At 44.4% G+C, this 26,749-nt stretch overlaps 2 protein-coding genes across 5 annotated transcripts in view; one reads left to right on the plus strand and one right to left on the minus strand.

Moving 5' to 3' along the window:
* Positions 1–7,413: 7,413 nt before the first annotated feature.
* On the minus strand, positions 7,414–15,740 carry LOC142043064 (voltage-gated potassium channel KCNC1-like). 3 transcript variants are annotated; one of them, XM_075053755.1, is made up of 4 exons: positions 15,644–15,740; positions 12,720–12,766; positions 10,374–10,904; positions 7,416–9,765 (listed from the first exon to the last, which is right to left on the minus strand). In XM_075053755.1, exons 3-4 carry the CDS (start codon positions 10,863–10,865, stop codon positions 8,962–8,964), a joined length of 1,296 nt encoding a protein of 431 aa, XP_074909856.1. In that variant the 5' UTR covers positions 10,866–10,904; positions 12,720–12,766; positions 15,644–15,740; the 3' UTR covers positions 7,416–8,961. The 3 variants fall into 3 exon arrangements, with proteins under 3 accessions (XP_074909858.1, XP_074909856.1, XP_074909857.1); XM_075053756.1 differs by lacking the exon at positions 15,644–15,740 and adding an exon at positions 13,686–13,704; XM_075053757.1 differs by lacking the exons at positions 10,374–10,904; positions 15,644–15,740 and adding an exon at positions 13,686–14,846 and having other exon boundaries at positions 7,414–9,765.
* An 80-nt stretch (positions 15,741–15,820) lies between these two features.
* The window catches only part of LAS1L (LAS1 like ribosome biogenesis factor), a 37,414-nt gene continuing 26,485 nt past the window's right edge, over positions 15,821–26,749 (plus strand). For both annotated transcript variants that reach the window (XM_075053752.1, XM_075053754.1), the window contains exons 1-7: positions 15,821–16,166; positions 16,875–17,000; positions 17,188–17,257; positions 18,447–18,528; positions 19,556–19,747; positions 21,690–21,736; positions 24,956–25,065. In XM_075053752.1, the coding sequence (XP_074909853.1) occupies positions 15,970–16,166; positions 16,875–17,000; positions 17,188–17,257; positions 18,447–18,528; positions 19,556–19,747; positions 21,690–21,736; positions 24,956–25,065 (824 nt within the window). In that variant the 5' untranslated portion in view covers positions 15,821–15,969. The remainder of the gene's footprint in view (positions 16,167–16,874; positions 17,001–17,187; positions 17,258–18,446; positions 18,529–19,555; positions 19,748–21,689; positions 21,737–24,955; positions 25,066–26,749) is intronic.

A 26,749-nucleotide genomic window follows, 5' to 3' on the forward strand; every position in this document is an offset into this window, starting at 1 on the left:
AGTTATTATCCCTCTCAGAAAAGTTATGAGAGCCCATCTCTATGAACCTGATTCTGCTCCTCCTTACAGTCATGCAAACTGAGTGCAGTGATTCAGGATTAACAGTAACTGAGACACAAATCTGACCTGTTGGGTCAAATTCCAGGATAGTTTGTGTATCCAGGCTCAGAAGAGCTTGGATCTTCACTTTCCTGGTAAATGTCTATTGATAGAATGCTCAGGAAAGGAGGAAGAACATTTCACTGGCAATCTCTGCTATATTGAGGGCTAGCTTCACCTTTCAAAATTATCAAATTAATTCCATATTGGACTCGTTTATATACTCCACAGCTTTTGACTTAACTGCCTTATTTGTAGAGTGATTTGGAATAAAAGTGGGTACTATAAAAACGTGGATGTCTGGGAATGATGAACTGATGTCATTTTGGTGAGGGGCTCCCTCAGCTTGTCCTCAGCTAAGAGCATTTCTTGTATTTCAGCTCTGCTTCTAAAGTAACCATGGTTCAAGGCATCAATATTTCATGAGGCATAAATGGTTCCCCTTTAGGAAAAGTAAAAGCAGTTTTTCCTGTTTGTGAAATCTCCACGTTGCCAAGAACAAGAAAGCTTTCGAAACTCTATCTCTGCTGCTTGCAGAGCTTCACTGCCTTATAGGGTCTGAATCCCCTGGATACACACTGGGGGCGGGCTGGGAATGCTGGCTTTTCCTCCTTCTGGGTGATTCTGGGAGGCCCGCAAATGATGTCATGGTACATTTTAGGCTACAATAACAGGAAATTATCAAGTGTTTACACTGGCAGACTGGGCTGTGATGTGATTTTCCTCCTCTTCCTCTCCACCCCCACCCCCTGACTGCCTCGCCCCTGCCATTGACTTCCTTGATATATCTGCTTCCTCCGATTAAAATACTACAAGGTGACAACACTGAAGGAGGAAAAAGGAAAGTGGGGGAGGGAGACAGAAAGGCATATTTTAAAAGGATGATTCCCCTCGCACCACTCACCCAGAGCACAGCACCCCCCCCGCCGGCCCCACACACACTGTGTTACTGCAGCAGCCCGGACTGAAGTCAGAAACTCGGCCTGCTGAGGCATGAGAGGATGTGCCTCTCCAAGCTGCAGAAATGAAAAAGAAACTCTCCCCTCCCTAGCACAGATGAGTCACAGAAGAGATCTCCCCGGCAAAGTTTTGCTTCTGAATTTCCCCGTGCCACACAGGCACATCTGAAAATATATGGCATAGGCTGATGGACTCCGAGGAGGAGGCGGCCACACTTTCAGGGCTTGGGTCAGAAGAAGGACGCAGGTGAACTTTACCCAGAGGCTGTGCCACAATTTGAGGCCAACATCAGGTTTCAGTCAGAGGTGAGTGAAGGTGCTGGGTTCGGGCTGGATTTCAGGCACTGCTCGGACCAGGGATGCACAGCATGAATGCTAGATATTCTGTCCTTTCCAGCTTGCTAATATGGAGGGAAGGAGGAAGTTGTAAGGACATATCCAGAAGACAAGGGATTCCAATGAGGAAAACCAGGAGCACCGCTAGAGTAATTGGCTTTGGGGCAGTTCATGTTTCCCTGAAGTATACAGCAGGACTATATCCTTCCAGCTCATTCCTACTGCACTAGCAGTAGTGCAGGGGTAGCAGAGCACACACAAGCAGATCGGAGTTGGGGGACACTAAGGAGTAGCTAGGGGTGACTAACTCTAGAGCAGATATCAGGATCGCTGGAGGACGTATGAACAGACAAGTCATTTACAGTAATGTGGAAGAAAGTCTGAGATGAGAAAGATGGCAAATGTTAGAGAAGTTTTCTGTAAATAAAGATGTGTAAAAGAAGCATACCTCAGGATAAGCTGGGGTTTCCTTTCTACACTCTGTCACAGGACAAGGTATACAATGAAAGCGAAAAGGCAATTCACTTTAATGTTTTGGGTTTTTTTTAGCACAGTATGCACTTAACCTGACATAGGATATCACTGAGACCACAGAATTTCTGCCTGTTCAGGAGAGAATTGGACTTTTTATAAGTAAAAAGCTTTAAATCATGCCAAGAAATCTCCCGAAAGGAAAAGCAAAAAGCCTGAGACAGCCACTGTACAAAACTGCTAGGATAGAGGAAGCCTTTCTTAGAGCACTATGGCTCTACTCAGTGCATTTAGAAATTGCAGATCTCCAGTTCATAAAGCTCAAGAGCAGAAAGGCAGGAAAACCATTTAGAAAAAAATACACTCAGAGGTACTTACACCCTGCATCTATGCTGCAAGTGTAAAGTGCAATTTACAGCAGTTAGAGGAAGGAGCAGGAACCATGAAGATGTGACTTCATCACTTTATGTTACTCAAATACTTACCTGTGGTCAGTGACAAGCTGATACAAACTGCATTAAAGCCCCTGGTGCTATGTCCTCAATGTTATCACCAATGATGTTATTACCTGAGGCAGCTAATCAGGGCTGTGAGGGAAAGATCATCCCAACAATGCTCACACATTCGTTGTCCTCCAGCATGGGTCTATCCTGGTCCAGAATAAATAGGAAGCTTTTGCCCCAGGCAGGTAGCTGGGATCTTAAGCCCACTTAAACATGTCCTTTGCTCCCAGACATGCTTAAAATGAAGCACAACCTCAAATGCTTTGCTGAGTGAGGGGTTGAGGCTTTCCTTTCTTTAGTAATCCCAAAGACAAATTGTAAGGGTGTCCTATCTGCAAAAGAAAGCGAATGTCCCACAGAGCTGTCTTGGCTGTGTCCCCTCCCAACTTCTTGTGCCTCGCCATCCTTCTTGCTGGCTGGGCATGAGAAGGTGAAAAATCCTTGACTTAGTATAAACACTACTTAGCAACAACTAAAAACATCAGTATGTTATCAATATTATTCTCTACTAAATCCAAAACATAACAGTATACCAGCTACTAGAAAGAAAATTAACTCTATTCCAGCTGAAACCAGGACAAAGGGTTTAGCCACTGGTAAGTTTGTGGACTAATTAGCTCATCTTTAGGAAGCACTTTGAAGATGAAGAGTCCTGTGCACTCTAATTGTTATTATTAAATACACCTCCAAGGTAGCAACATGAGAGAATTGGGCACTCTGTCACAAGCTTTGTAACAAACAAAAAGCAATAGACTAAAACTACAACCTGATCTATGCTATGAAATCATATTGGCCGCCAAGAACTGGGTGAATAGATATGGATATGGTACTTAACACTGCTAACACAGGGGGCACAGAGGATCAACTTCATGCGAGGCTGGGGTGAGGGAAGGATATTCACTTCATATTTTGCTCCCAAATGAATGGTGGGACGGAAATTTGTTTCAAAGAAACCCAAGCAAGCAGTAGATTAAAGTCAACCTCACTACATCATTCAAGCCTCCTTCTTAAATAGTGACAAAGGTGGCCTCACTGGAGAATGACTTCTGCAGTTTGACAGCCAGTAGGGAGGGTGGTTGCCATTAAGGCCTTTGGTGGGGAATTATGAGTCACTCCTCACCGGTTTTCCTCCAATGCTCCTCTGCAGGCAGGGATAGGCTGAAAGAAGGATATTGAGAGTGTTAGATAGGAAGGATTTAGAACAGCAAGCAGCTGGTTTTTTTCAGGCACAACCTTTAGGCTGAAAACAGGTTTGTTCAACATGTGATAGCATCAGTGTGGTTACAAACTGCCTGGCCACAGCAAGTGGACAGGGGCCCCCAAACACACACACACTCCCATCATTCAGTCACCAAGGATTTTCCATCACTTCTTTACAAACTTTGTGAGATGTGAATTAAAACCTTTTCTGACAAGTACGTCATCAAATCTAAATATGTCCAGGAGAGCAGGGCTACAATTACACAGAAAAACAGAAAGGCAGCAATATCTGGAAGGGGCACTGCTTGTACTTCAGTAAGCAGAAGTTTAACAGCATGACCATCTGAGAGTCAGTGTATTTCTTGAGGGTGCTTGTTCTTGAGTCCTGAGAAACATCCAGATTTGGGAACTTTCATTCACTTCCTGCATATGTCAAATGCATTTGCTTTCTGTGAGTCAGAGCCTGGGGCTTCACCAGGCTCTGACTTCACCATCCACAACTGAATTTCCCTTTGCTGCTGAGTCACTCTGCCCACAGACAGGCTGTGCAGATGCCCTGTACATGCAAGCTGAATGATTGTGGGAGTGTGCTGCACCAGACCCTAAATTTTCCATACCCTGAGGCCCCAGGAAAGTCACTGCCCTCACTGGCACAACGAAGTCTCACCAGTCATGGTGCTGGCAGTATTCAGGGTAGCCGAGAACATGGCTTGTTTCTCTGAAAGTGTCCGGAGCTGCGTCAGTGGCCCCTGTCATCCATTTCATGGGTACAGTAAGTCTGACATCCTATCACTTCTGGAACAGTATCCATCTCTGTAATAGCCTTTGTAGGGGATGAGGGAAGCAGAGGATGGGGTTTGGTCCATCCCATAATGAAACACTTGACCAAGAGATTTCGTGTAAGGGGCTTATGGCTTCTTCATCCCAGCTTGGGGCAGACTGGGTCCAATAACTGCACCATGTTCAATGCACAGGGAGCACAGAGTTCTCACAACCCTCAGAAGCACAGCAGCAAGCATATGCTTTGGAGTATTTGGGGATGCTATGGAGTTAACATGGCTAAAATCACTGGAAATTCAGCCCATTGAGTTTAGACAATATTAAGAAAACAGACTCAGAAGAGAACGACAGGAGTACTGACCTTTTAACTGTTTTTAGGCTGTCACCGGCTGGTAGGCAAGTAGGAGTTAATGTTATCTAACAGTGATGAATGGCCACTGTGAGGGGTCCTCTACCTCAGTTTGAATCCTGCTCGCCTCACAAGCCCTGCAACTGTGTCAAAGACACAAGATCAAATTGCATCAGCTAACTTGCTGCTCTGTGGCAAAAGGGGTAGGGAGATGGAGCATGAAACTGGCTGCAAATCAATGCAGGAAAAGGGTGTAGGACACAGCACACTTGGCTACCTTGGTCAGGTTCCCACTTGCAGCGGCAGCAAAGAACCTCACTTTGTGCAGTTACGCCTCAGAATCTCATCTGAGCAAAAAAACTGATAACCAGGATGGCTCATTTTGTCTTGCTGCAGAACGCTTTATTCTTCCTCTCTCTGCTGCTCCTGATGAGTGCACAATGCTAGTCTGAAAGTGCTTGACTGGGAAGGGGACCAGCCACAAAACACACTCCTTCAGAAACCTAGCTTGGAAACCAGGCTTACATGGAAGTGCCAAAGGGTGTGTGGGTCTAGCAGAGATCTCATGATCATGTATTTATTTATCATGCAGGGCACCAGAAACAGGTTGGTCCTTAACCCACTGTTAAATACTTTACTTTTAAGTGGAAGAGGAAAGAGTAGCAATCTAGCAAGATAGTGACTTCTAAGCACAAAGTGCATGACACTGCTGGTTAAGGAAAACACCCACCTAAAAATCATGTCTGGGAGTCCAATACAATCCATCCCCATGCCATTGCTCTCATCTACTCCTAGAACACCTATGGCCTGAGACCTGACTCCCTACTCCTATCCAAGCACTGCAAAAGAGACTGAAAACTGACCAGAGGCTACAGTTACCAGCTCCCCAGCAGGGCCAAAGGAGCAGGTCATAAGCATGGTCATAAGCCTCAGTACCTTCCTTTGTTGGGCTGCACTGGAGCCATCAGGGAATTGTCCCACCAACTGCTCTCATGGTGGATAACACCAGCAGGCAGCAATGCTTTTCCCTTACCACTCACTAAAGCACAACTCCTCACAGTGCTCCTCTTGCTGGAAATCTGCAGCTAAGGGGCTCCACAAGAGAAAGAGAAGGGTGGTCTAGGGAGGGGAAGGGACTCTCATCTGCTTTGCCAGAGCTGCATTGCCAAGAGCAGGCCCCTTTTCCCTATCACTTTTGCACTGTGTGAAGGAAGCTGTGTTGGTGTTTCCCAGTGACAAGCAACTCCTCATCCTTCCACACTGGGGAGCACTGAGAACATGAAAGGAGGGGGAGCTGTATATGTTTCATGCTAATTCAGAGGTCAGTACAAGTTAGCAGTACTGGTCAGCATACCTAAGGAGTTGTCTGCTGGGAAAGCCTAAGCTGTTTTGCAGGAGTGTGTTCTTTTTACCGATATTTTCATTAAAGGAGTCAAAGTGCTTTTTGTCATATGATTTAGTTTTAGGCAGTCCTGCGAGGAGCAGAGATTTGGACTCAATGATCCTTATGGGTCCCTTCCAGCTTGAGATATTCTATGATTCTGTGATGCTATGAGAAGTGGGTTTTTTTACTTTCTGATCAATAAAGATGGAAGGATTTTGATGAGCTAAAAATGCCTCATTACATCTTTCTTCTGTTGGACATAACATCTGTATTAGTATATTACTGTGTTTGCATACAGAACTTTTCTCTTGTTTTGACTTTTATTGCAATCAAGCCTTCAAATCCCTAAACCTACTGTGGAGATAGTTCTATAATTTATATGTTATTACTATACAGAAAGCTATTTTTCCACAGTATCTTCTGGTGACTGGACAAACCTCGAAAGAGGCAACTCCAGCATGTAGCCAAGACAGTATATTTCTGTCGTCGTCACTTTGAAACTCAGCTGGATGATTATTCTCTGGAGTGAATTATATCATTCACTGCACTGTTCTCTAAGTTAAGTGTATTTTTTAAGTAACTGTTTTCCTTATATATATAGCATTTTGACTCACAGAAAATGAGACTCTTCCCCAAGGATACCATAACATATACATTATGAAGATCACAAGCAAGGCATTGAAATCCAACTAAAGCTTGGCAACACTTCATAGATGATGATTTTCCATATACTGCTCTTTAACTGAACAACAAATATCGATCTAACCAATTCTGCTCTCCACCACTCCATGCAGGTTTTTTGAGATTAGAGTACATATTCTTCCTCTGATAAACCCAGTGCTGAGTTCTCAGCAGAGTTAGATCCTTTGATCAGAGGAACTACAGTTCCTCTATCACATCAACATTGACTTAATGTTGCTGCTGTAACTGCTGTTTTTATGACAAAGAGGAGTGGATGCTAACTGACACGACAGGAATGTACATTTGGATCTAAATGGAGTTGTGCTACAAAGAGCAGTGTAATAGCCTGTTCTGATGTTGATATCATGCTTTCTGTGCGGAAGTGGGACTGCCATGTGCATTTGGAGACCACACTCTTCTGAGGACAGCAGTGAAGGCTGCTCCCCTCAACTGCAGAAAAATCTGTCTCCTGTGAAGCAGCTGCTGAAAAACGGATGTACACCAGCAGAGTAAACATGGAAATAAGCACTGCAGCATTCTGAACCACCTCCTAACTTCACAGCCAGTAAGATGTAACTGTTCCAGTGGATTTGACTTGGATTCTTAAAATGGGGTCATGGCCTATGATTATATCATGGACCCTTTACCTGACTGGGGAAAACTCGAGAACAGTCCTGATAAATCTCTGTTAAACTGTTGCAATTAATATAAATTCCCAAGAAGACTATACATGTCCACAGAAAACATAGCACCACTTCGAGCTAATCAAGAAAAATTCCTATGTGCCAGCATGTGTAGCTTTACCCTGGTCACCCCTTCCACTCTATGCATAGCAAAGGTGGGTGCAGGAGAACACCTAGGCCTTCCTTCCACTGCCAGGGTGTCTCCAACTTTTCATGTGCTTTGTGCCTTAAATGTTTGCAGTGTTTTTTCTTTCTCTTTAGACGAAAACTAATTCATTGTAATTGCATTGGAATAGAGGGAAGGTACCTGGTGTTTCAATAAAAATAAAGCAGCCTTAAAATGCTATCCTGAACAGGAAAGTCGTAGTGACAGACAAAACTTAATCAAAATTGCAATAAAAATACAGCCTTAATGAAATTTGAATACATAAATGTTACTGTATACAGAAATTTTTACTTACTAAACAAAATAATCTTAGCACATCATCCTGCTATATAAACAATGGGATGTGGGGTTTTTTTTCATAGGTCAACAATATTTGTTATTTCAAAATTAATCATAGGTAACAATTAAGACTATCCAGTTAGTCAAAAGATAAATATTCCTAGTTTATATCTATGCCTTAAGAAAGTAAATTACATTAAAATAATATTGAGTACTGTAGATTATGTTTTGAACAGCAAAACCCATATAGATATTTTGGCTTATAGCTCAGTGACTTTGTTACACAAAAATCAAGAACTGTTGAAATGTGTTCATCCACTGAAAGTTTCCAATGCAATTTTGTTCTCACTGAGGTCAAGGAAAGGTTGCCATTGAATTCAGCAGAGCCAAAAAGGATTTGCTGTCAGAGGGCTCCCTTGCTGCTACCCGAATGCCACAGCAGTTCCTGTGAGCCCGCAAAGCAGGTTATCAAACAGTGCTGGCTCTCAGGACCACAGATATTCAGTTCAGACTGCTGCCTTCTTTACATGTGCGTGAGTGCAGGCAAATCAGATGTACTGGCTTGTTTAGGTAAAACAAGGAAGCAGAACATTGTTCAAAAAAAAAATACCCAGTCTTCCTCCTTGCTGTCAGAGCAGGACTGAGCACAAATCTTCTTTCCCAGCATACAAAATGAGATTATGGTCTGTCAGGTGATGAAGGGCATAGCTAGCGTCATGGGGTGTATGCCAGCTGAGGGAATATGCTGTGGCCCCAGGCCATGGAACTGGGCTATATGGTGCACATTCAGGCTATAATGCAGCATCACAGCCTGCCTCCAAACAGCTAGATGAGAGAGAGGCATGTAAAAGAGCTTGGGATGAAGTACAATATGGGAAAGACCCATGGGATTCAACAGGTCTGATCAGTTGTGTATCAAGTACTGCAACCTGAGGCCTAACCAATCATTTGAAACATGCTAAGGCAGCAAGTAAATGCAGTAAGAACTATCTGCACTCCCTTCCCACCAAGGGAATAAACCATGCTGAAGGTTTACTGCTAAAGGCAAGGGGGAACAGACGTTCTGAAGTGTTAATGTTTCTTGCTCCTTTTCAGCTTCTGTTTGAAGTTAGCAATGTCGTAATAGCTTTTAAATTTCACCAGGAAAATAGGTATTGGGATAATAATAGTTAACATGCCGAATACCGCAGCTAAGGCTGCCGTCACTTGGCCAACTGTGGTGAGAGGGATAATATCTCCGTAGCCCACTGTAGTGAGTGTGATCAAAGCCCACCAGAAGCAAACAAGAATGTCAGTGAAGTGCAGCTCCCCTGTGTAGGAGGGATGGCTACCAAGCAACTCCCCATAGAAAAAGAGAGAGCCAAACAAGAGGGTCTCAAAGGCCAAAATCATCAGCAGGATGCAAATCTCTCTGAAGATAGACTTGAGAGTGTAGCACAGAACCCTCAGGATCAGTGGCGTTTCTATCAGCTTGGATATCTTCAGGAGTTTGAGGAGATAGACAATGCGAACAAAGCCCAACCAAAGCCCCAGGCTTGGCATTCTCTGAATCTGCCCAGCCACAAAGAGCTCAATATAAACTGGGAAGAGGGAGAGGAAGTCAACCACGTTCAGGGGATTTTGAAAGAACAACTTCTTGTCTGGGCAGAAACAAAATCGCACGGAGAACTCAAAAGTAAACCAGAGGACGCAGAAAAGCTCCAGATGAAGCAAGTAGGCAGCCTGGTGGTAATAGGATTCATGGTTGTTGTGGGAGACCGCAGAATAGCCAACAGAGGTGAAGTTAGCAGTAAAGAACTCAAATTGTGCCTTGGTCTCTTCACAGAATATGATGACAATTCCAACGATGAACAGCAGAGAAATAAAAGCCAAGCACTGCAGAGGGAGGAAAGGGCACGCATGCAATTAATTCAACAAACAAGTATTGCATAAGCTCACTGCCCCACCACAACCCCAGGATCCCCTCCACAGGCACAGTACAATCCCAGATTAATCTTTCTCAAATCACCATTGTTTTGCTCACATGCAGTGCATTTTCTCCTTCCAGATTTGAAAAATAATAGAGAAGATTGGAGTCAAAGAAAAAACCACCTGAACTCATATATCAGAGTTTGTCAGGAAGGGGAAATGTCTGACAGCTGGAGTAATACAGACAGACTCACACTGAGTGCCTCTTCAGCACTAAATGTTGGCTCTAGAAATACCAGCAGCACAGAAAACATCCTCTGCAGTCTCTGACTTGTGCTTGTTGCTCTGCACGCCTGACATTTTAAAGAGGCAGGGGGCATGCATTTTGTACAGAGAACACGGACAAGAAAAGAGAAGGAGGTGTCTGTCAATGAGACGAGAGAATTTTATTTTCTTTTTTAATCTGGGTCTCAAAGCATACTTATCAAAGCTATGAACCCATTAGCATTTTTCATGGACCCATTCCAGTAATCCCAAAGGACACAGGCTATGTCCGTCTCCACATACAGTATTACCTTAGCACTGAAAGAGGAAAAGGGTTTTTCAAATATAGACCAAATCTTTGGCTGCCACCTGGTTCGCCAGCTGAAATCCCTTCTTTCTGTCTGGACTATGAGGCATTGGTCATCAGTCTGTTCATTTTCATCCCAAATGTTAAACTCCTCTGGATGGACCTCTTTATTATTCAGCTTCAGCCAGCAGCAGGATGCTAGCTGTGTCTCATTTATTTCCCAAAAAGTCAACTCTTCTTCTAAGACTGACCTACAGGTATTGATGGGGCAGTGGAAATGTTTGGTTCTGTAATAGTTCAACACATAGCTGAAGATCTCAGCACTCCTATCAAAAAAAAACTCTTTGGTGGTAGGATCATAGTCATAGATGCTTGGGGCATGGGGCTCTGTTAGGCTGCACAGCTTGGTCCCTGGGAAGGTCCGGAGGGTGCTGCTGTATGTCTCATATCTGACTCCCCCAATATTCAAGATGATTTTTTCCTTGGAGCCTTCCATCTGCGAGGGAGATGCAAGTCCTCATAGGCTCTTGTTTATCTTCAGTCAAAAAGAGAAGAACACAAATTAAAAGAAGTAAAGTAAAGCAAGTTCTGGAGCAGGAAGGTTTTCCAGGGTACCTCATTCCAGTGCTTTTAAAGCACATTTTGTACCTGCAACCTGCATCTCCTATAGGCAGGAAGGCACTTCTGCCATTTCCTATCATGTTCAGTGCCTGTTCCCAGACTCTGCTCCACGGCCATATTGTCTGAGCACTTTTCAGGAGATGCATCAAACAAAATGACAAACATCTGGTTTGCATTGCTCTCCCTCTCAGCTTCTCCCCATGGGGACAGAGCACACAATCCAGAGTCTATTTCACCATAATTGTTCATATGCTGTAGATAATCATTGCAATAAACTCATTTGAGTCTCATTCCCAAGGTGTTCCTTCCACTATCCCTCCCCTCCTCTAGTTCTTCCATCTCCGCCCCCAATTTCTTTCTTTACAAGCAGTAAAGCACACCTCCATGTGCCAAAGAGGTAAAACAGTCATCAACAGCTTATTCTCCAAACAAGTCTTTAAACATAATCTCCTGTGTTGAGCCTGGCATAACAAGTTTCACAAGAGATCCTGCTGCCTCGTGGAAACATTTAGGTTGTCTGAGTTACGTTTTTTTCCTTGAGTCTTCCCTATACAGAGTCCCACTGAACCAAATCACCTTTCTCTCTGAAGGAAGCTGCTCTTTACCTGGAATCTATATGCAGGATTCCTGGACTAGACAGAAATGCAGAACAACATACTGCCTCCTCCTTCAGGGCTGGCTGACATCTCAGTATAGCACCAGAACCTGCTGCCAAGGCCTCTGGCATTGGAAAGCATGTTCAGTTGCTTATTTCCTGTAATACATCCCCTGTTTTGCTCTTCAAAATCCTACATACCTGGGATAAACTTGAGGCCTGCTTTATGAACATTATTGTAAGAAGGGAGGGAAACCAAGGATCTCTGTAGCCTCAGAGGCACATAGGAGAGGTGCAGAATAGGGGCAGGATGTTCCTGAGAAAGTGACTAGGACTGTCTTTCATGCACAGGTATCCACTTCTGACTGTCTGTACCCCTACATTTCCCCTCCTCCATTCCTATACATTTCCATCCAACTTTCTCTTATGCCCTGCATTTCTAGTTCTGGCCCTTCTCTTCTTGTAACAGAGCATGCTTCTCTACCTTTCCTTCTCTTACCCAGAGGTGGCTGCTCAGTGTGCTGGAACCATGCACACAGAAACTCCAGTTGTCCCTCCTCCCTTTTTTGCAGAAAGTGCTGAGCATGGGAGTCACAGGTCACTTCTGCAACAAACCTTTCCATCCAGGATTAGCAGGGAAACAAGCCTGGCACCAGGGGAGACTCCCAGAAGTAAAGAACTACATACAGCACTTCATTCAGCTTTATCAGAAAAGACTGGAAGCTGCAGCTTGGTCACACACTCACGGCACAAGAGAATTACTGCCCATCTGCTGTCCTTGCCAATCCCAACATATGTGAGGCTCGATGCAGCTTTACCCTACAACTTCCAGTAACTTCAACGAGAGCAGGATTGAGCATAAGGACTAAAAGTGTGCAGGCATTGCTTAGTTCTTGCTGCTGCACAGGAATCCACACAGCGTGATTCTAAGCAGGTTAGGTTAATTCAGCAATCAGCAAATCTGGAGTTATATTATTGGTCTCTGTTGCCTAGCTTTCTAAAGAGCACAGTGATTTTTTAGATCCCAGCTAAAATTGCCTTTATCTGCTTAGAGTATCTGCCAGACACCTCTTGCTCAAACATAACAATCCCCATGTAAGAGATGAGCCGAGAAGTGCCATTTCATATTCTTACCTTGGTGCTATTGCAGCAACTCTGCAACCAGAAGAAAGGAGAAGAGACTGGGAAGAACAGAGACAAATTCAGTGAAAACAGGATGTTCGATGGCTAGTGTCCAAAGCTCAACTCTCATGGATGCCAGAAAACAAAACCAGCCAATAGCACTGAGAAGATGCAGAGGCCCCTCTCCCTTGTTCTCTACCCTATCAGCAGTTGCTCTCCCCACTTGGGGAATAACACTCAAACAAGAAGGCAACAACTGCCAGGCCAGATACGCTCTCACTACACTGCCACCCACTGCTCTACTAACAATCTCAAAGGGCCATGGTGTTTGGGAAATACGTGGAGCTCAAATGTCCTAGGACCAATTAAAGATTAAACTATCAAGCCACAGAAAGGCAGACAGAGCACTGTTCGTTCTCGGCTGTGCCTTATTCAAGTTTGAGTTAAAAAATAATATAGAAAACAACAGGAGCAAACAAACAAACCACCTGACCTCCCATCTTCTTGTCACACTCTCTCCTTTTTTGGTTTAAAGGGCTTATTTCTTCATTTCTGGATAACCCAAAGCTTAATCTTTCGAACCCACTGATTTTAAATGCATTTTTTGTCATCGATTACTCCAGGAAGAAGCTTGGCACATAGTTGTTAATCTCAGTCAAGAAAGGCATGCTGCATGTGGAATTTACTTTCAGCTGGCATTCCAAGGCCATTTCTAAGTATCACCTCTGCTTACTTCAAGCTCTCTGGAAAGAAAGCAGGAAAAGGAATTTCCTTATTCCCAGCAAGAGCAAGACTATTCAGGAAGGCTCTGGGGTCTTCCTTTTCTACTCAAAAGAAAAGCAGATTCATGTCTCTTTGGAGGAAGTATTATCACAGTTCACCTGCAAGATTTTTCATTTTAATCCACTACCTACATTACCCTGACACACTGAAATCTCCCTTCTTTTAAAAAATAGGTTTTCCATTTAGGCCTTTTACCTAGGTAGCAGTCTGGTTCTTGGCTCCTCATTAGCACTTCACCTGCAGGTGCAAGTAACCTCACTCACCCTAACCATCCAGATTCCCAAAGTACTACAGGGACACCACAGACAATCCTGGCCTCTTCTCTCAGCCAACACCACAGCAAGGCTGCAGAAACTAGAGTGGCAAATTGCTGCCAATCTTGTGTGGGACATTGTCAGCAACAAGCCACCTTTGTCCATTACCTCCCAATTCTGTACTGAGCAACCTCATAGCCAGACATCACAAGCAGAGCAACAGCGCAAGCATAATTCCCCTTAGATCGAGACTCTGAAAGCCCATGAAGCATGTGAAATCTATGCTAGTTCAGTCCTTGCTCCCTTCCATCTCTGTAACAGACATCAAATTCTTCAGCTCTTTCTCCCTCTCCACAGAGAACAGGAATGAAAAACACTCCTTTTAATTTAATTTCTGGTATGTCTCTGAGGTTCTGGAAGCAGGTGATCTGATCAAGTTTGATGTATTCTATCTGTTCCACAGCACTGCAGTATTTGCCTTTTACAACTTTGCACTGCAGTATTTGCCTTTTACAACTTTGCACTGCAGTTGATTTCTGAAATCCAGAAATAATCTGGCAAGCAAAATGACACATGGTGTTCCTATGCTCTGAATAAGACCCTTCGATTGCAGTAAACAGCTTGTCCTTTCAGGACATTTTTTAAGCAGATGAAAACTGCAACTCCATTTCCAGAGAACGGGGCCCTATTCCAAGTTTTCTCCCTGCCTCATATCTTCTAAGAATTCACTTTCACTGAGTGAGGCACTGCGGGAGTTTGGCAACCAATGTCAAATCTGCTCCCTCAACCTTACTTTTGAGTAATGAAACTCTTGTTTCAATTTGGCCTACAATTATTAACACCAAAGAACAAGGTAGACTTTTGGGGGGGGGAGGCAGGGGAGAGGAGGTTGAAGCTGTAATGAACTGAGGCATTTTTCAAAGATGGTATTTTAACAGAACCCATTCAGCATTTCTTTCCCATAATCTGTGGTATTTAATAAAATAAATATTTCATACAGGGTAGCAGTTCTGTAATTTTTTTCCCATTCACTCATATTCAGATGCACATGGTCTCAACTATGCACTCAGGCACACTCGTGTTAGTCTAAATTAGGCGTTTGTGCTAGAATATAAGAGGAGTTTTAGCTTTCCAGTACAAGCACTTCTTGAGAGAAAGTTCATAAAAAGCTGGGGAGGATGACTAACAGTTTTGCAAACAAAGATCTTTCTTTGGAATACTGAACAAAAAAGCTTAAGCTATCCTAAAGTCCTGTCAGCCTTGAGGAAAGACCAAGCTACTCTTTAGGTGGTGGAGATAGCATCAAAACCTACAGGCTTAGCTTTTCTACTAGCAAAACCAGTGTAAGTAGCTTCTGTGGGCTTCCACCACCTCCGGTGCTTTTTTCCCCATCCCACGTTTCAGTTCTACTGCCCTTCTGACCTCTAACACAAGTGTATTCCTGGTATTATGCAAACAGATCGGTGAAAACATAAGTGTGGAAAAAAAGCCGCCAAACCCAAGATGACTTACAGCCTGGACCGTTTATTGATTCAGCCTACTGCAAAAACCTGCAAAACGCTGCAACTGGAAAGAAGAGCAGTTAAGTCTCCTGCGAGCGCAGACACACGCGGCCAAGGCTGGGCGGTCAGGGACACCGAAAGCAACCGTGTGATCCGCGCCACTTCGCTGAGGAGAACTGCCTCCTGCCTCGCCCGCCAGGCCCGTGGCGGGCTCCGTCTTCCCGGCAGCGCTGAGTCAGCGAGGTCCCGCGGAGACAGCGTGAAGCCCTGCGTGATCCGAGCGCCTTCCCCTCTTGCTGCGGGACTGTGCTCCGCGCCCCACCGGGTCCAGCAACCCGCCCGCGAGTCCTCTGGCCACCCTTCCTCACACCGCGCTCTGCCCCGACCCCGAACGCACCTCACCGTCCCGCAGCTCCCCCAGCTGCGTGAGGGGAGAACACGCCTGCGCTGCGCCGCCTCCAAAAACCCCAGCCCCTCTCGGCCGGGGGCCGCGGCCCCTGCGGCGAATCACTGCCGGACACCCCCCCCCCCCACGCCTGGGGGACGAGCCCCACAGCCCTCGGGCGCGCGCGACCTCCCCAGGCGGGCCGAGAGCCCCCGCGGGCCCACGACGCCCCGCGGCCGCCAGCGCCGGCCCCCGGCGCCCCCCCCCCCGGCCCCGCCGCGGAAGCGGCCCCCGCGCAGGCTCGGCGCGGTGGGCGGGGCGCAGGGAGCGGCGGCGGAATGGCGGGCGGCGCGGAGCTGGCGTGGCGCCGCGGGCGGCGGTGCCTGTCCCCGGCCCGCAAGCGGCTCAGGCCGCTGCGGACTGTGGTGGCGTGGAGGGGCAGGGCGGAGTGGGACCAGGTGATGGTGGGGCTGTACTGCGGGGACAGCCGGCTGCAGCAGGAAGCGCTGGACCGGGTCTCGGCCTGGAAGAGTCGGTACGGGCCGCGCACCGCGGGCGGGGAGCGCGCCGCGGCCTTGCGGGGCAGGCGCTGCGTTCTCGGCTGCCGCCTCCGTTCCTGGAGCGGCCCTGCCGGCCCTCCGCCCCGGGCTGCTCCTGACGCCCTCTCTCTCGGGCCCGTAGGGCGCCCGGGACCCAGCCGCAGCCCCCCCGCCCCCGCCGCTGCTCCGCGGCCGGGGTTGTGTGTGCAGTCCGTCGGTGCTGCCGGGCGGGCAGCTCCGTCTTGCGGGGCGCCTTCTTCACGCAGTGGGCTTCGGGCACGTAGCTCATGCCAGACGTAGGCCGGCCCCGTGGGCCTCAGGGAGGCAGAAGCCCTGCGTGCCCGCGGGTTCACTGGCTGGTTTCTCAAGGCAGAGTGCTGCAGTGAGGTATCCAAGGCCTCCAGATCGCCTCCTCCTGTTTGCGTTGCCCCTGCTGCAACAAGACCAGTATAGGTATGGCATCTTGTATTGGGTATGTGCTGAGCATATCGGTAAGTACCCCTTTAACATACGCTTAGGAGTAGCCGTGTAATCACTGCTCCATATAAGAGCCTTCTGGAGAGAGCCTTTGAGGCTGTCTTTCTGCATGCAGTTTCTCGGGCTGTTGTGTACCAGAGAGCACAAAAAGTAGCCGGAAAGCCACACTTTTTGCAGTGGGAGTGTACTGCTGTGAGACTGCTCACCTGCTTTTCCTTTATCTCCAGGTATGGTCCAAAAATGCCTCTTGCAGTGGATTGCACTGCTGAACTGATTCGTTGCAAGGTCCTGGATTCATCTGGCAGATTGAAGTCACATGAGCTCATCCTCTCTTATGGGCTGGCTCTTGTAAGGTAGGGCTCTGAAGGCCTGTGTACTGTGAGAGAGAGACCTGGACAGGTAGTAGTATTCAGCTGCCTAATTTCACTTTGCATCTCTGGGACCGCAGAGCTGTAACAGCATGTGGGGGATTTTTCTTTGGGCCTCCACGTTTCTCTGCAGCTCTTGATAGTAATTATCTTTTCTGTAACCTGCATGCAGGTTTGTCAACTTGATCACAGAAAGGAAGCAGAAAATGGTCAGCATTCCTCTGAGACAACTAGCCAGAGAGGTAAATATTTAATAAGAGTTACTCAATAACTTATATATATACAGAGAGCAAATGCATTGTCTTTTAACAATACTGGGTGGAGGGAGGTGTGTGTGGGGTCATTCTTTTGTAACCAAAATAATGGGTGTAGATGTCAGTTCTTTTCAACTGCAAAGTTCTAAAGAGGCTTGATGTAACTACTTCTAAAACTTTATTCTTTAAAGTCAGATTAGGAGTAACAAAGGCTGATGGTCACCAAAGCATTTTGAAAAACGTGTAATCAAAAGTCTTGATTTACCTGTAAATAGTCCCACTTGACATGTACATCACACATTTTTGTTTCTTAGCTGCTGAGATGTGGAAAAAGAGCTAAATATGTAGTTTATAAATTCTAGTCTTTGACAAGCAAGGTTATACATAAAAAGCACTTAATCACATTTGCAGGCATTTTCATCTCAGGTTTCTTGTTTGAGGGGAGCTTGTCCACTTCTGTGTGGAGGAGGGAAGGTTCAAGGTATAATTGTAGTAGCAGGACTAACTTGAGTCCTTTTGGTGCCAATTGCACTAAGCATCATATCTGGGTCTGAACAGCAAGTTCTGAAAGTGGAGAACAGGCAGTATTTGTGACTATTCTATACATGCAGCCTTGTCTGCGGCCTCTATGTGAGAATGATGAATTGATTTATTTTTTTTTCCCCTGGGCTTTTAAGAAAGGTGCTGCTTCTCACCTTTTAAAACTGATCAAGCTTAAAAATAGAGGTCTTGCATAGTTAAAGTTAGTTGTCCATAGGAAAGTTGGGAAAAATTGTGTGCAACTTAGAGTGTGTATGACTTGAGTATTTTATATGATATGATTTGCATCTTTGATATACGAACTGTCATCCAGAATGTTTCATCAGTTTAAATATAATTTAACTGCTTAAATTACACATAGCACCTCTGTCTAAAAAGACATCTGTTGTTGCAAGTAACATTGAAGAACTTAAACTGTACAATACCAAGTTTGTATGGGCACAGGAGGAGTGGGATCAGAGAGGAGGGGATTTCAGCCCACCCTTGAAGTGGGAAGCTGCAGGACTGCGGTGCAGGAATGGCCTGGAAGAGGCCATTCCCACCCAGGTAGAGGCTCTCTGCAGCCTTACAGGGCTGCATACAGTCGTGGCGTGATGCAGTGGGAACTGTGGGGTGATGCCCATGGCTGTTCTTCCAGGTGGATATCCCCATCTGGGTTGTGGATCTCCGTCATGAGCTGACCCATGGGAAGCTGCCACGGCTAGCTCTGTGCCGCAAGGGTGAGTGCTGCTGGAGGGCGGCATGGGGAGGGCCTGGCCTGAGGTGCGCATGGGGTGGCAATGCCAGTGTCGCAGGCCCTGAGAGGACCACCCCTCCCTCGATTTTGGGGCGCTGCAGGTCAGGCAGCGGGCTCGTCGTGGCAGGAAGAGTTGTGGTGTGAGACACTGGGAGGGTTTGCTGCTGCCCTGTGGGGCTAGCTGAACTGTGTCTGGTGGCTCCAGGCTGTGGTGCCCCACAGGGCAGGTGTTCAGAGACTTTCTCCTTCCCCTGCAAAAAATACTGGAAACAGTAGTTTGGTCCTCTTTCTTCTTTACAGCACAGGAAGTTCATCTCGGGGAAAGAGGTAAATGCTTTTCCTGGTGGGTTAGAGATACCTGAGACTCTTAAAAAATCCCATTTAGGGAGAAATGCAGTAGGTACTGCAAGCCTGAATGAATGACCAGCTCATGGCATTTGAAGGGATTCCTGAGAATTTTGGGTTAAGCACTGAGGAGCCAGTTAAATAACCTTCAGCAGGGTCCTTAAACTGAGTTGGGTAGTGAAATAGTGATGGGAGAAAAGGGGTTTTCTTTCCATTCTATCTAATGTATGCCTAGTGTAGTCTCTGCACAAAAAATTATTGTTATAGACACTATGTTCGTCATGGTGGTTCTAAAGCATTGACTCTTTTTCTCATCAGAACGCCACTGCTGGGACTTAGTTTCTGCTTAAATTTGGCCTAGCTTGGGCGAGGTGTAGCGCTGTAGCAGCATCCAATCTTTTTTGTTGCCAGAAAGACAGTGGGTGGGTGTTATCAGGCCTGTGATACTGGGTTGTGGGTTTTTTTTGTTGTGTTTTTTGTTGTTTCTTTTTTTAAAACTCATTCACCAGCAATGGAGTTGTATGTGATTTCAGGGTTGGTAACTTGTTAGCAGCATCTCTTTTTCACAATGCAAGCCAGCAATGTGCCACCTTTTTTTTTTTTTTTTTTTTTTCAATAACAAAGAAAACCTCACTGAGAAGAGGATGTTTTCTGTTCTCCCTTAGGTTGTGATGTTGTGCTGGAGTGGCTACGCAAGACGTATTGGAGCCGTCAGCTGGGCAATAACTTGTGTGAAGAAAGTGAGGACGAGGAAGAGGAGCAGGAAGGGGTGGAAGCAAATGCAGAGCTGGACAATGATGCGTGGGAGATTCGAACTCCACAGCATGAGGCCTGTCAGAAACACAAGGAATTTCATGGTAGGTGTCCCTGGAACAACGACAGATACAAGGATTAGATATGTCCCATGTTAGAGGAAGCAGTTTAAAGGTGTCATCTTCTAGCCCTGACAATGCATAAAGATTCAGCTCAGGTTTTGGGATTCCTCTTTGGGCCTTGGTGGATTCTTGGGGTGACTGACCTTTTTGGTATTAGCTCACTGAATTTGTAGCATAAAGTCTTTTACTTCTATTGAATATACAGTATCCTAATCAGTAGCAACAGTTACACTGGGACGGTTTAGGACCAAATATTGTAAAAATTAGTTGTAGTGTCTTGACAGCCACAGTTTTGGTATTGAGGCTGCTACTGACAAATAAGGCTGTGGTCCTTTTGTAGCCCTTAGAACTCTGTAGATTCATAACTTGAGCAAGAGCAGGATAAAGGCAGTTCAGCCAGTTTCAAAATACTTTGCATGCAGACAGAAAAATCACTAGCTGCCAGTAGCATTTAAAAAAAAAAAATTTCACTGAGGTAACTCAGTCTCTCAGCCTGGACATAATCTAAGATACAAAGAGCAAAACAATGGGAAAACTTTGGTAAACTGTACCAGTGGTTGCTTTTCTATTACCAGAAGTCTTTGAAACCCAAGTAAGGAGCTTTTCTCCAAGTGGATTTCTAGTTTGAATGACTTATTGGAGGAAGTGGGAGTTCGGATTAGATGGCTGGTGTGCGAGTTTGAGGCATGTGAGGTATCAAACAGTACCTCAAACAGTAAAACCAAATTAGTCAGAATTTTTTCTGGCAAAACATGGCATGCTTATGGGGGGTAACTCATCGAACAGATTACAGCAGCCCAATCCAAGGTCCAGAGAGTGCAGAAACACTGAAGTGACCCTTATTGCTCCCTGGAAGGTCACACTAGGTGACTATAATGATCTTTCTGGCTTTAGTTTCTATGGATTTGTTTTAAGTCTTTTCTAGATTTGTTTGTCACAGACTCATGCATAGATACAGTAGCTGTGATCCAGAAAATACTAGCTAATTTGTTGTGCGCTTTGAGTTTAATACAGAATTTATTAGAACAATCCAAACTTAGAGGCAGTACTAAACTTTGGAATGCAGCAGCACTTGCCACTTTTCTTGTCAGAGAGTTATGTCTGGGCTTCCGTCTGACTTCATGCTGGATGAGATCCAAGCATGTGCTATTCCTTCCTCTTCCTGGCTACCCTAAAAAAAAAAAAAAAAAAAAAAAAAGAACAGCCCACCCCCAGTTGCTGAAAGAGAGAACCACAGAATGATACAGTAGATTCTGTGATTTATATGTCCAGAGTAATGGAATGGCAATGGTATACAAGTCCTACAGTTCAAATGCATCTGAAGTTTTATCTAGCTGAGACGGGGTGGTGGGCATCCTGATAGCAGGTGACAATGACACCTGAGTGGTGAAGTGTTTTGAAAGATGGTGCTATGTCAGGTATGGTAAAAGTGATACACAGATAGAGAAAGGACGTTTCTTGTAGATGGTAAATTAAAGTTTAGTAAAGTCCAATAAGGATATGGTTGGTTTGAGAATAGCCACAGTGCTGTTGCAATAGATTTAAAGTGCAAGTATAAGGAATACAAATATGCATCAGAACAGAACATCAAATATGAATCAGAACAATTTCTTCCTAAACTGATCTATTTAGGATTTTTTTTGAGGTGTCTGGATTTATCCAACTTGCCTGTCTTTGGGCACTGTTAGTGATAAAATACTGAACTCCTGGTTCAACACTACTTGATAAAATTTATGTTGCTGGAAAAGTCTGGGAGCTGTAGGAGTCTTCAGAGTGTTGTCTGAATTGGAATTTGTGACTTCATTTGACTTATGTCTTCCTTGAGTGTATACTCAGCAGAACTGAGCAGCTTGCCCAGGTGCAAAATTCCTTTATATGGTTGATCCATTCCTTGTTTAGACTATATATTTATGTTTTTTTCTAGAGAAAGTCAGAGATGTGCTGATATCCTACAAGAATGAGCAGTTTCGGGTAAGTGCAGTCTCATCGTTAGCATTTTTAGTTCTTCTAATTTCCTGCTCAGGGCAGTAAGTCTTCTCTTCATTTTTGCCCAAAATGAAGAACCGGTGCTCTTGGCCAGGCCTCATCTGAAATACCTGGGTGTTAGCATGACTAAATTGCTGTGCCAGGAGTTTATTTCACATAACTGCAGGGATCCCTTTTTTCTCCCTGTAGCGTCCTCCCACAATTAGAATCTGTCCAGAAGCATCAGTGATACAGAAGTGGTATTTGTATCAGTGCTGCAGAGGTGACAGTACGCTGGTGTCCAAGTGCTACCAATGCTTGCCAGGTTGTGTACTCTTTTCTAAAGTAGTGCTGCTGTCTAGTTTGTAGCCCATAGGGGACCTGTGACTGCTGCATGTGCAGCGAGAGACTTGGTTAGTTCATTGTTCAGATGTCTATCCTAGTTTTGTCATACATGGCTTACCAAAGTAAAGCTTCACTGCAGAGAACAAGCAATTTGAACTGTGATGATTTCTAATGCAAACACTTTGTTCATGTTTATAAATGAGATGTGTACTTGTTGGACATCCCAAGTCTTCCTTGTCCGGGTGGATAGCACTCAGCTTGTTTTCGTTCATCCTAGTGTCTCTGGAAATTGAGACCTGTCATTCAGAAGTCACTAGCCCATGTTTTCTGTCATCCGTTGTATATTTTTGCAGTCACCCCGTGGCTGAGGTGCTGCAGTTCAGGTTTGTGAATAATTTGCTCCAGAAATCTCTCTCTGCTCAGCTTCCCCTTCTTAATAATGGGGTAGTTCTTAAGATGTGGTGAGAGCTGGGTTACAGACTCCGTAAAATGTCTTTGGATACGACCTCACCAACACACTGTTGTTACTGGGGAGCTGTTCTCACTTTTATTTTGATTAATGTCATTAGGGGCTAAAGGAGAAAGTGTGCTAATATTCAGGTGAAGTGTAGACTTAATCAGCAATGAGAACTAGGGTCAGGAATTTTACTGAAAATTGACATGTAGTTTCCTTTGTTGTCTTGGTTTTGGAGTATATAGGTGATCCTCTTTTGTTCATCCTTCCCTTTCTGTAGTTGGTACTGGCTTATTTTGTACGTTTTGCTTTGCATCGTAAAGGAGACAAATTGATTTGTAAGTGACCTCATATGTTAAATATTAACAGAACAGAGGGGAGTATTTCAAGCTGAATAGGAAAATGCAACTTCAAAGTTTAAACTGGCCAGGGTTGAATGGGGGAAAGGATTAGTCGGTCAATTGCTAAAGAGTAATTTCAAAACTTTTGTTTTGAAGCTCATGTGAAACTCTCCTTATCCCATCAAAATGGTGTAAAAACAGACGGAAGAGTAAACTGTGTCATATGCCTCAGTTTAATTGAATGCTGCATACTGTGCTTTTGAAATTTCTCTGTTCACCCTGTAAGGCTGCCTTTCTTGTTGAATAATTTCCAGTGGTGCACTTCTAATTCTGTCAGCTGTGACGAAATACAGCTGAATTGTGAAAAATTAATGCTCTGTAGATCCATGTGTTGTGGATATAGCTTCTTTTAATATATCATTTTTGCCACTCTGAGGCACACTGAGTAAGGGTGGGCAAAGGGCTTGCCGAGATCTGTCAGCAGCAAGGAGTGTTACTCCTTATGGCTGATAACCTGCAAGTTCTTAACCAAAGTTTGTCTTTAATAAAAAAAATAATAATACTTTTATGCATTAATAACTACTGCTAGTTTGAAGAGATGCAAGCATATTGGTCCTTTGTTGGCCTCTCAAACTCTGTTCTGTAAAACAATAGACATGTAATTTAAAACTGATGATAGCTGATAAAATCTCTGACACTTAGAAATGGATTGAAAAAAATGACATGGGCTTGTTCTTGTGCCCTTTAAGGGCAGATGGTTTGGTGCATCCAAATGATTTCTTAACCATGACAGCAATTGAATGTTCCAAATATCAAATAAATACTACCTGAAGCTTTTCTAGGCTTATATTTAAACACCCTGGATTGGCATAGGAAGAGTGGTACAGTGTCTTTGCTAGTCTCCCTGCAGGGAGACAGCTCTGTGAGTCTCCCTGCATAAATGTATGGTCTGTCTTTAATCTCTTTCATGTAAGGAGAACCACTTATACCTAAGTCATCTTTATAACAGTGTAACTGTACACTCTCTGATCCAGATACTTCTCTAGCTGTTTTATTAACTACTTGGTATACTTAAAAGTTTATGTAAATCTGTAAGGTGTAAACTAGGCCAAAATAAACTCTGTCATGGGGGCTGTGTACTTTGTTGTCTGATTGTTCCTATGGGTAGGCTAGAGGTTCTTTAGTCACTTTAGGTCATGTCTTTATACTTGATTTGTCATCTGAAGTATCTTTTGCATGCAGTGGTAGCTTTGCATATATAGGTTAAGAGAGCTAATCACAGTCCTGAAAATGACGCCTTGGTTTTCCAGTCTCATTTTACATTGCATTCCTACCTGGCAGGAAAAATAATTTCTTCCTTTCTCTCAGTAGTTATTGTCTTCCAAAAAGAATCTGCTAGATACTTGTTGGTGATGTAACATGCTTCATGCTGATATTTTATCAAAGGTGGTGATGGTAGAATTGCCACTTGGGTAGGTTGTGAGCATAAGTAGAAGGCGTGTCTTACCTTGCTGGACAGAATCAGGTAAGGTATATATCAAACCAAGAAATAACTAACTTTCAGAGGAGTACTAACCTCCAGTATTCTCTCTTCCATTCTTGGTACAACCTGGTAGTCTGTTTTCTGTATTGCTCCTACTCATCAGATGCTCTCAGGTGATTACAGGTTGCCTAGATGGCTGTGTTGATTTGACATTTTGATCTACTGTATGTGTAATATGACTGGCAAACCCTTGTCCTGAGTACGCAAGCTCATGCCCCACCCCACATGTGGAGTTAATGATTCAAAATGAGTCTGTCCTGATTTGTGCTGAAGTCAGGGAGAGCAAGGTTTAGAACCAGAATGAGCATGCCAGGACTGCAACTCCTTGGTGCTGCTGCCTTTTTAATTCAGGCATTTTCCAAGTATGACATGACTTATATTAATTTTTAATATACCCCTAGGAAGGGGAACTTTTATGAGGTTTTTTTGAAGTACTGTTGATGAAGTACATATGGCATGTGCATCTTCTCTTCATAGCAATGCCTTTCTCTTCGCTATTAGAGCATATTTTCTGTTAATGCTTGGATTTTTCCTTCACTCAGGTTATGCAGACTGTGCAGTCTGTTTCAAAATCTCGAGAACTGTGGTCCGACTCCTCTTCAGAAGTGGACTGGATTTTGGCTCAGATCAAAGACCTGATGCAAGAGAACAGGTACATCTCTGATAAGGAACTGAGGTGGAAAGTACAGTGCAGAGCTGGGCCTATAGACCTGTTGCACTACGTTTTCACTGTGTTGTTCAGCTGATCATGGAGAAAACAATTGGTTGATTTCCTCAACATTTTTGAGGATTGAGTTGTTAATCTCTGTTAATGAGTAATGTTTCCTCTGCCAGATGGTCTCCAAGGTGTTGTCCCTGACTTAGCTCTGCTGGCCCCAAGGCATGTCAGCATCTTCAGTGTCTTCAAAAGCTCTCCCAACAACCTTGTGTAGACTTTGATTTCACAGTAACCTTTAGAATTCTTCAAAATTGCAGGGCAATACTTGGCCTCTTCTATACTTTCTATTACTACAGGGCCTCTAGGGCCCAGTGTATTGAGACTGTATTATTACTATATAAATTTGCTTGAAGATCTTGTCCGGCCCTGAGAAATGTTATCAGTGTAACTCTGTAGAGGGGCGAGAGTATCGTGTTACAGATACAAGCTGTAACTCCTGATGTTTTGAATATAAATATATATGCCATACAAGCTGCTGATTAGTTTAAGAGGTTATGAGATGTTGTTCCGGAAGAAAAGCCCGAGGAAGAGACTTGCACCTTAGTGGCATTGCCCATCGGTTGCTGAGCATGGAGTAATGAGCAAGTAGGTATGAACATTCTGTAATGAGAAGCATAACTTACTAAACGTGGGACTTCTGTATCACTTAAACTGTCTGTTGCTAGATGTTGGAAGGTACTAGTGGAAGCAAGCCATTGTACCTACTTGTGATTCTGATAATCTCTCCCTAAGCATCCTCTGTTAGCCACTATCAGAACATGAATGGACCAAGTGCAGCTGCTGTTATATATAAATAGCTATTTGAACCTGGCATCAGCTACATGGTAGAGGGGAAACAGGCTGCCACAGTACAAAACAAGGATTTTGAAAGGTTCGAGTGAGAACAACAGACTTCATCTTATGTGAAATGGGTTTTGCGGGGAACGTTCAGGCAAGAGTTGTAATGCATTGGTAACAGGTAAAAGATCGTAGGAAGTCCCTTTCCACACAGGAAAATTGAATTAGTGAAGATCTTAAGATGATGATCTATTTGGGATCTTTCTAATGCTGCCTTGTTGGCATGCTCTCCTATTAGTTTATGTCTGTGCAAAACTTAGTTTTCATAACAGTACTGTCCTGTAAGTATATGATCAAAACAAGTACTTAATTTGGAAAATACCGTGCTTTTGATTTGCTTGCTGTGCACTGATTCTGCAAAACATGCTTGTGGTATCCCATGAAAGCATGGTAAATCACATTCTAGCAGTTATTTGTCATCATCTTTGTACGAACCACCTGTTGCATCAGGTCTTGCTATTTGCCCTGTGCAGCTGCACAAAGTACATTCAACCCTGATTGTGTGGATTTCCAAAAGAATCAAGAATCTCCTTCATCTATCAAATTAAATCTTCCCCCAGAATACTCAAACTTAGAATTTAGATGCTAGTGACTGTATTTGTGGCCTTTGAGGCATCGGTGTTTCAAAGTTGTTGTCCTCATCAAGCTGTACAGCATCAACAGTTATCACAGCTTGTCATAATTAGCTTTTCTGCTAATAGGCTTGGTTATGTTTTTCCCATTGCTTCTGATGGGTGCTCCTGAGCAAATAGCAAATACTCCAAGAGCAGCATAATGGAGG

This window comes from Buteo buteo, chromosome 22, assembly GCF_964188355.1.
Source record: "Buteo buteo chromosome 22, bButBut1.hap1.1, whole genome shotgun sequence".
In the NCBI taxonomy this organism is placed as follows: domain Eukaryota; kingdom Metazoa; phylum Chordata; class Aves; order Accipitriformes; family Accipitridae; genus Buteo; species Buteo buteo.

Bases quoted from the DNA above. Each gene is read 5' to 3' on its own strand.
- LOC142043064 (XM_075053755.1), bottom strand. From the start codon at position 10,865: ATGGAAGGCTCCAAGGAAAAAATCATCTTGAATATTGGGGGAGTCAGA. The intron at 9,766-10,373 runs GTAATACTGTAT...CTCCCTCTGCAG, and splicing joins TTTCCTCTTTCAGTGCTAAG to TGCTTGGCTTTTATTTCTCT.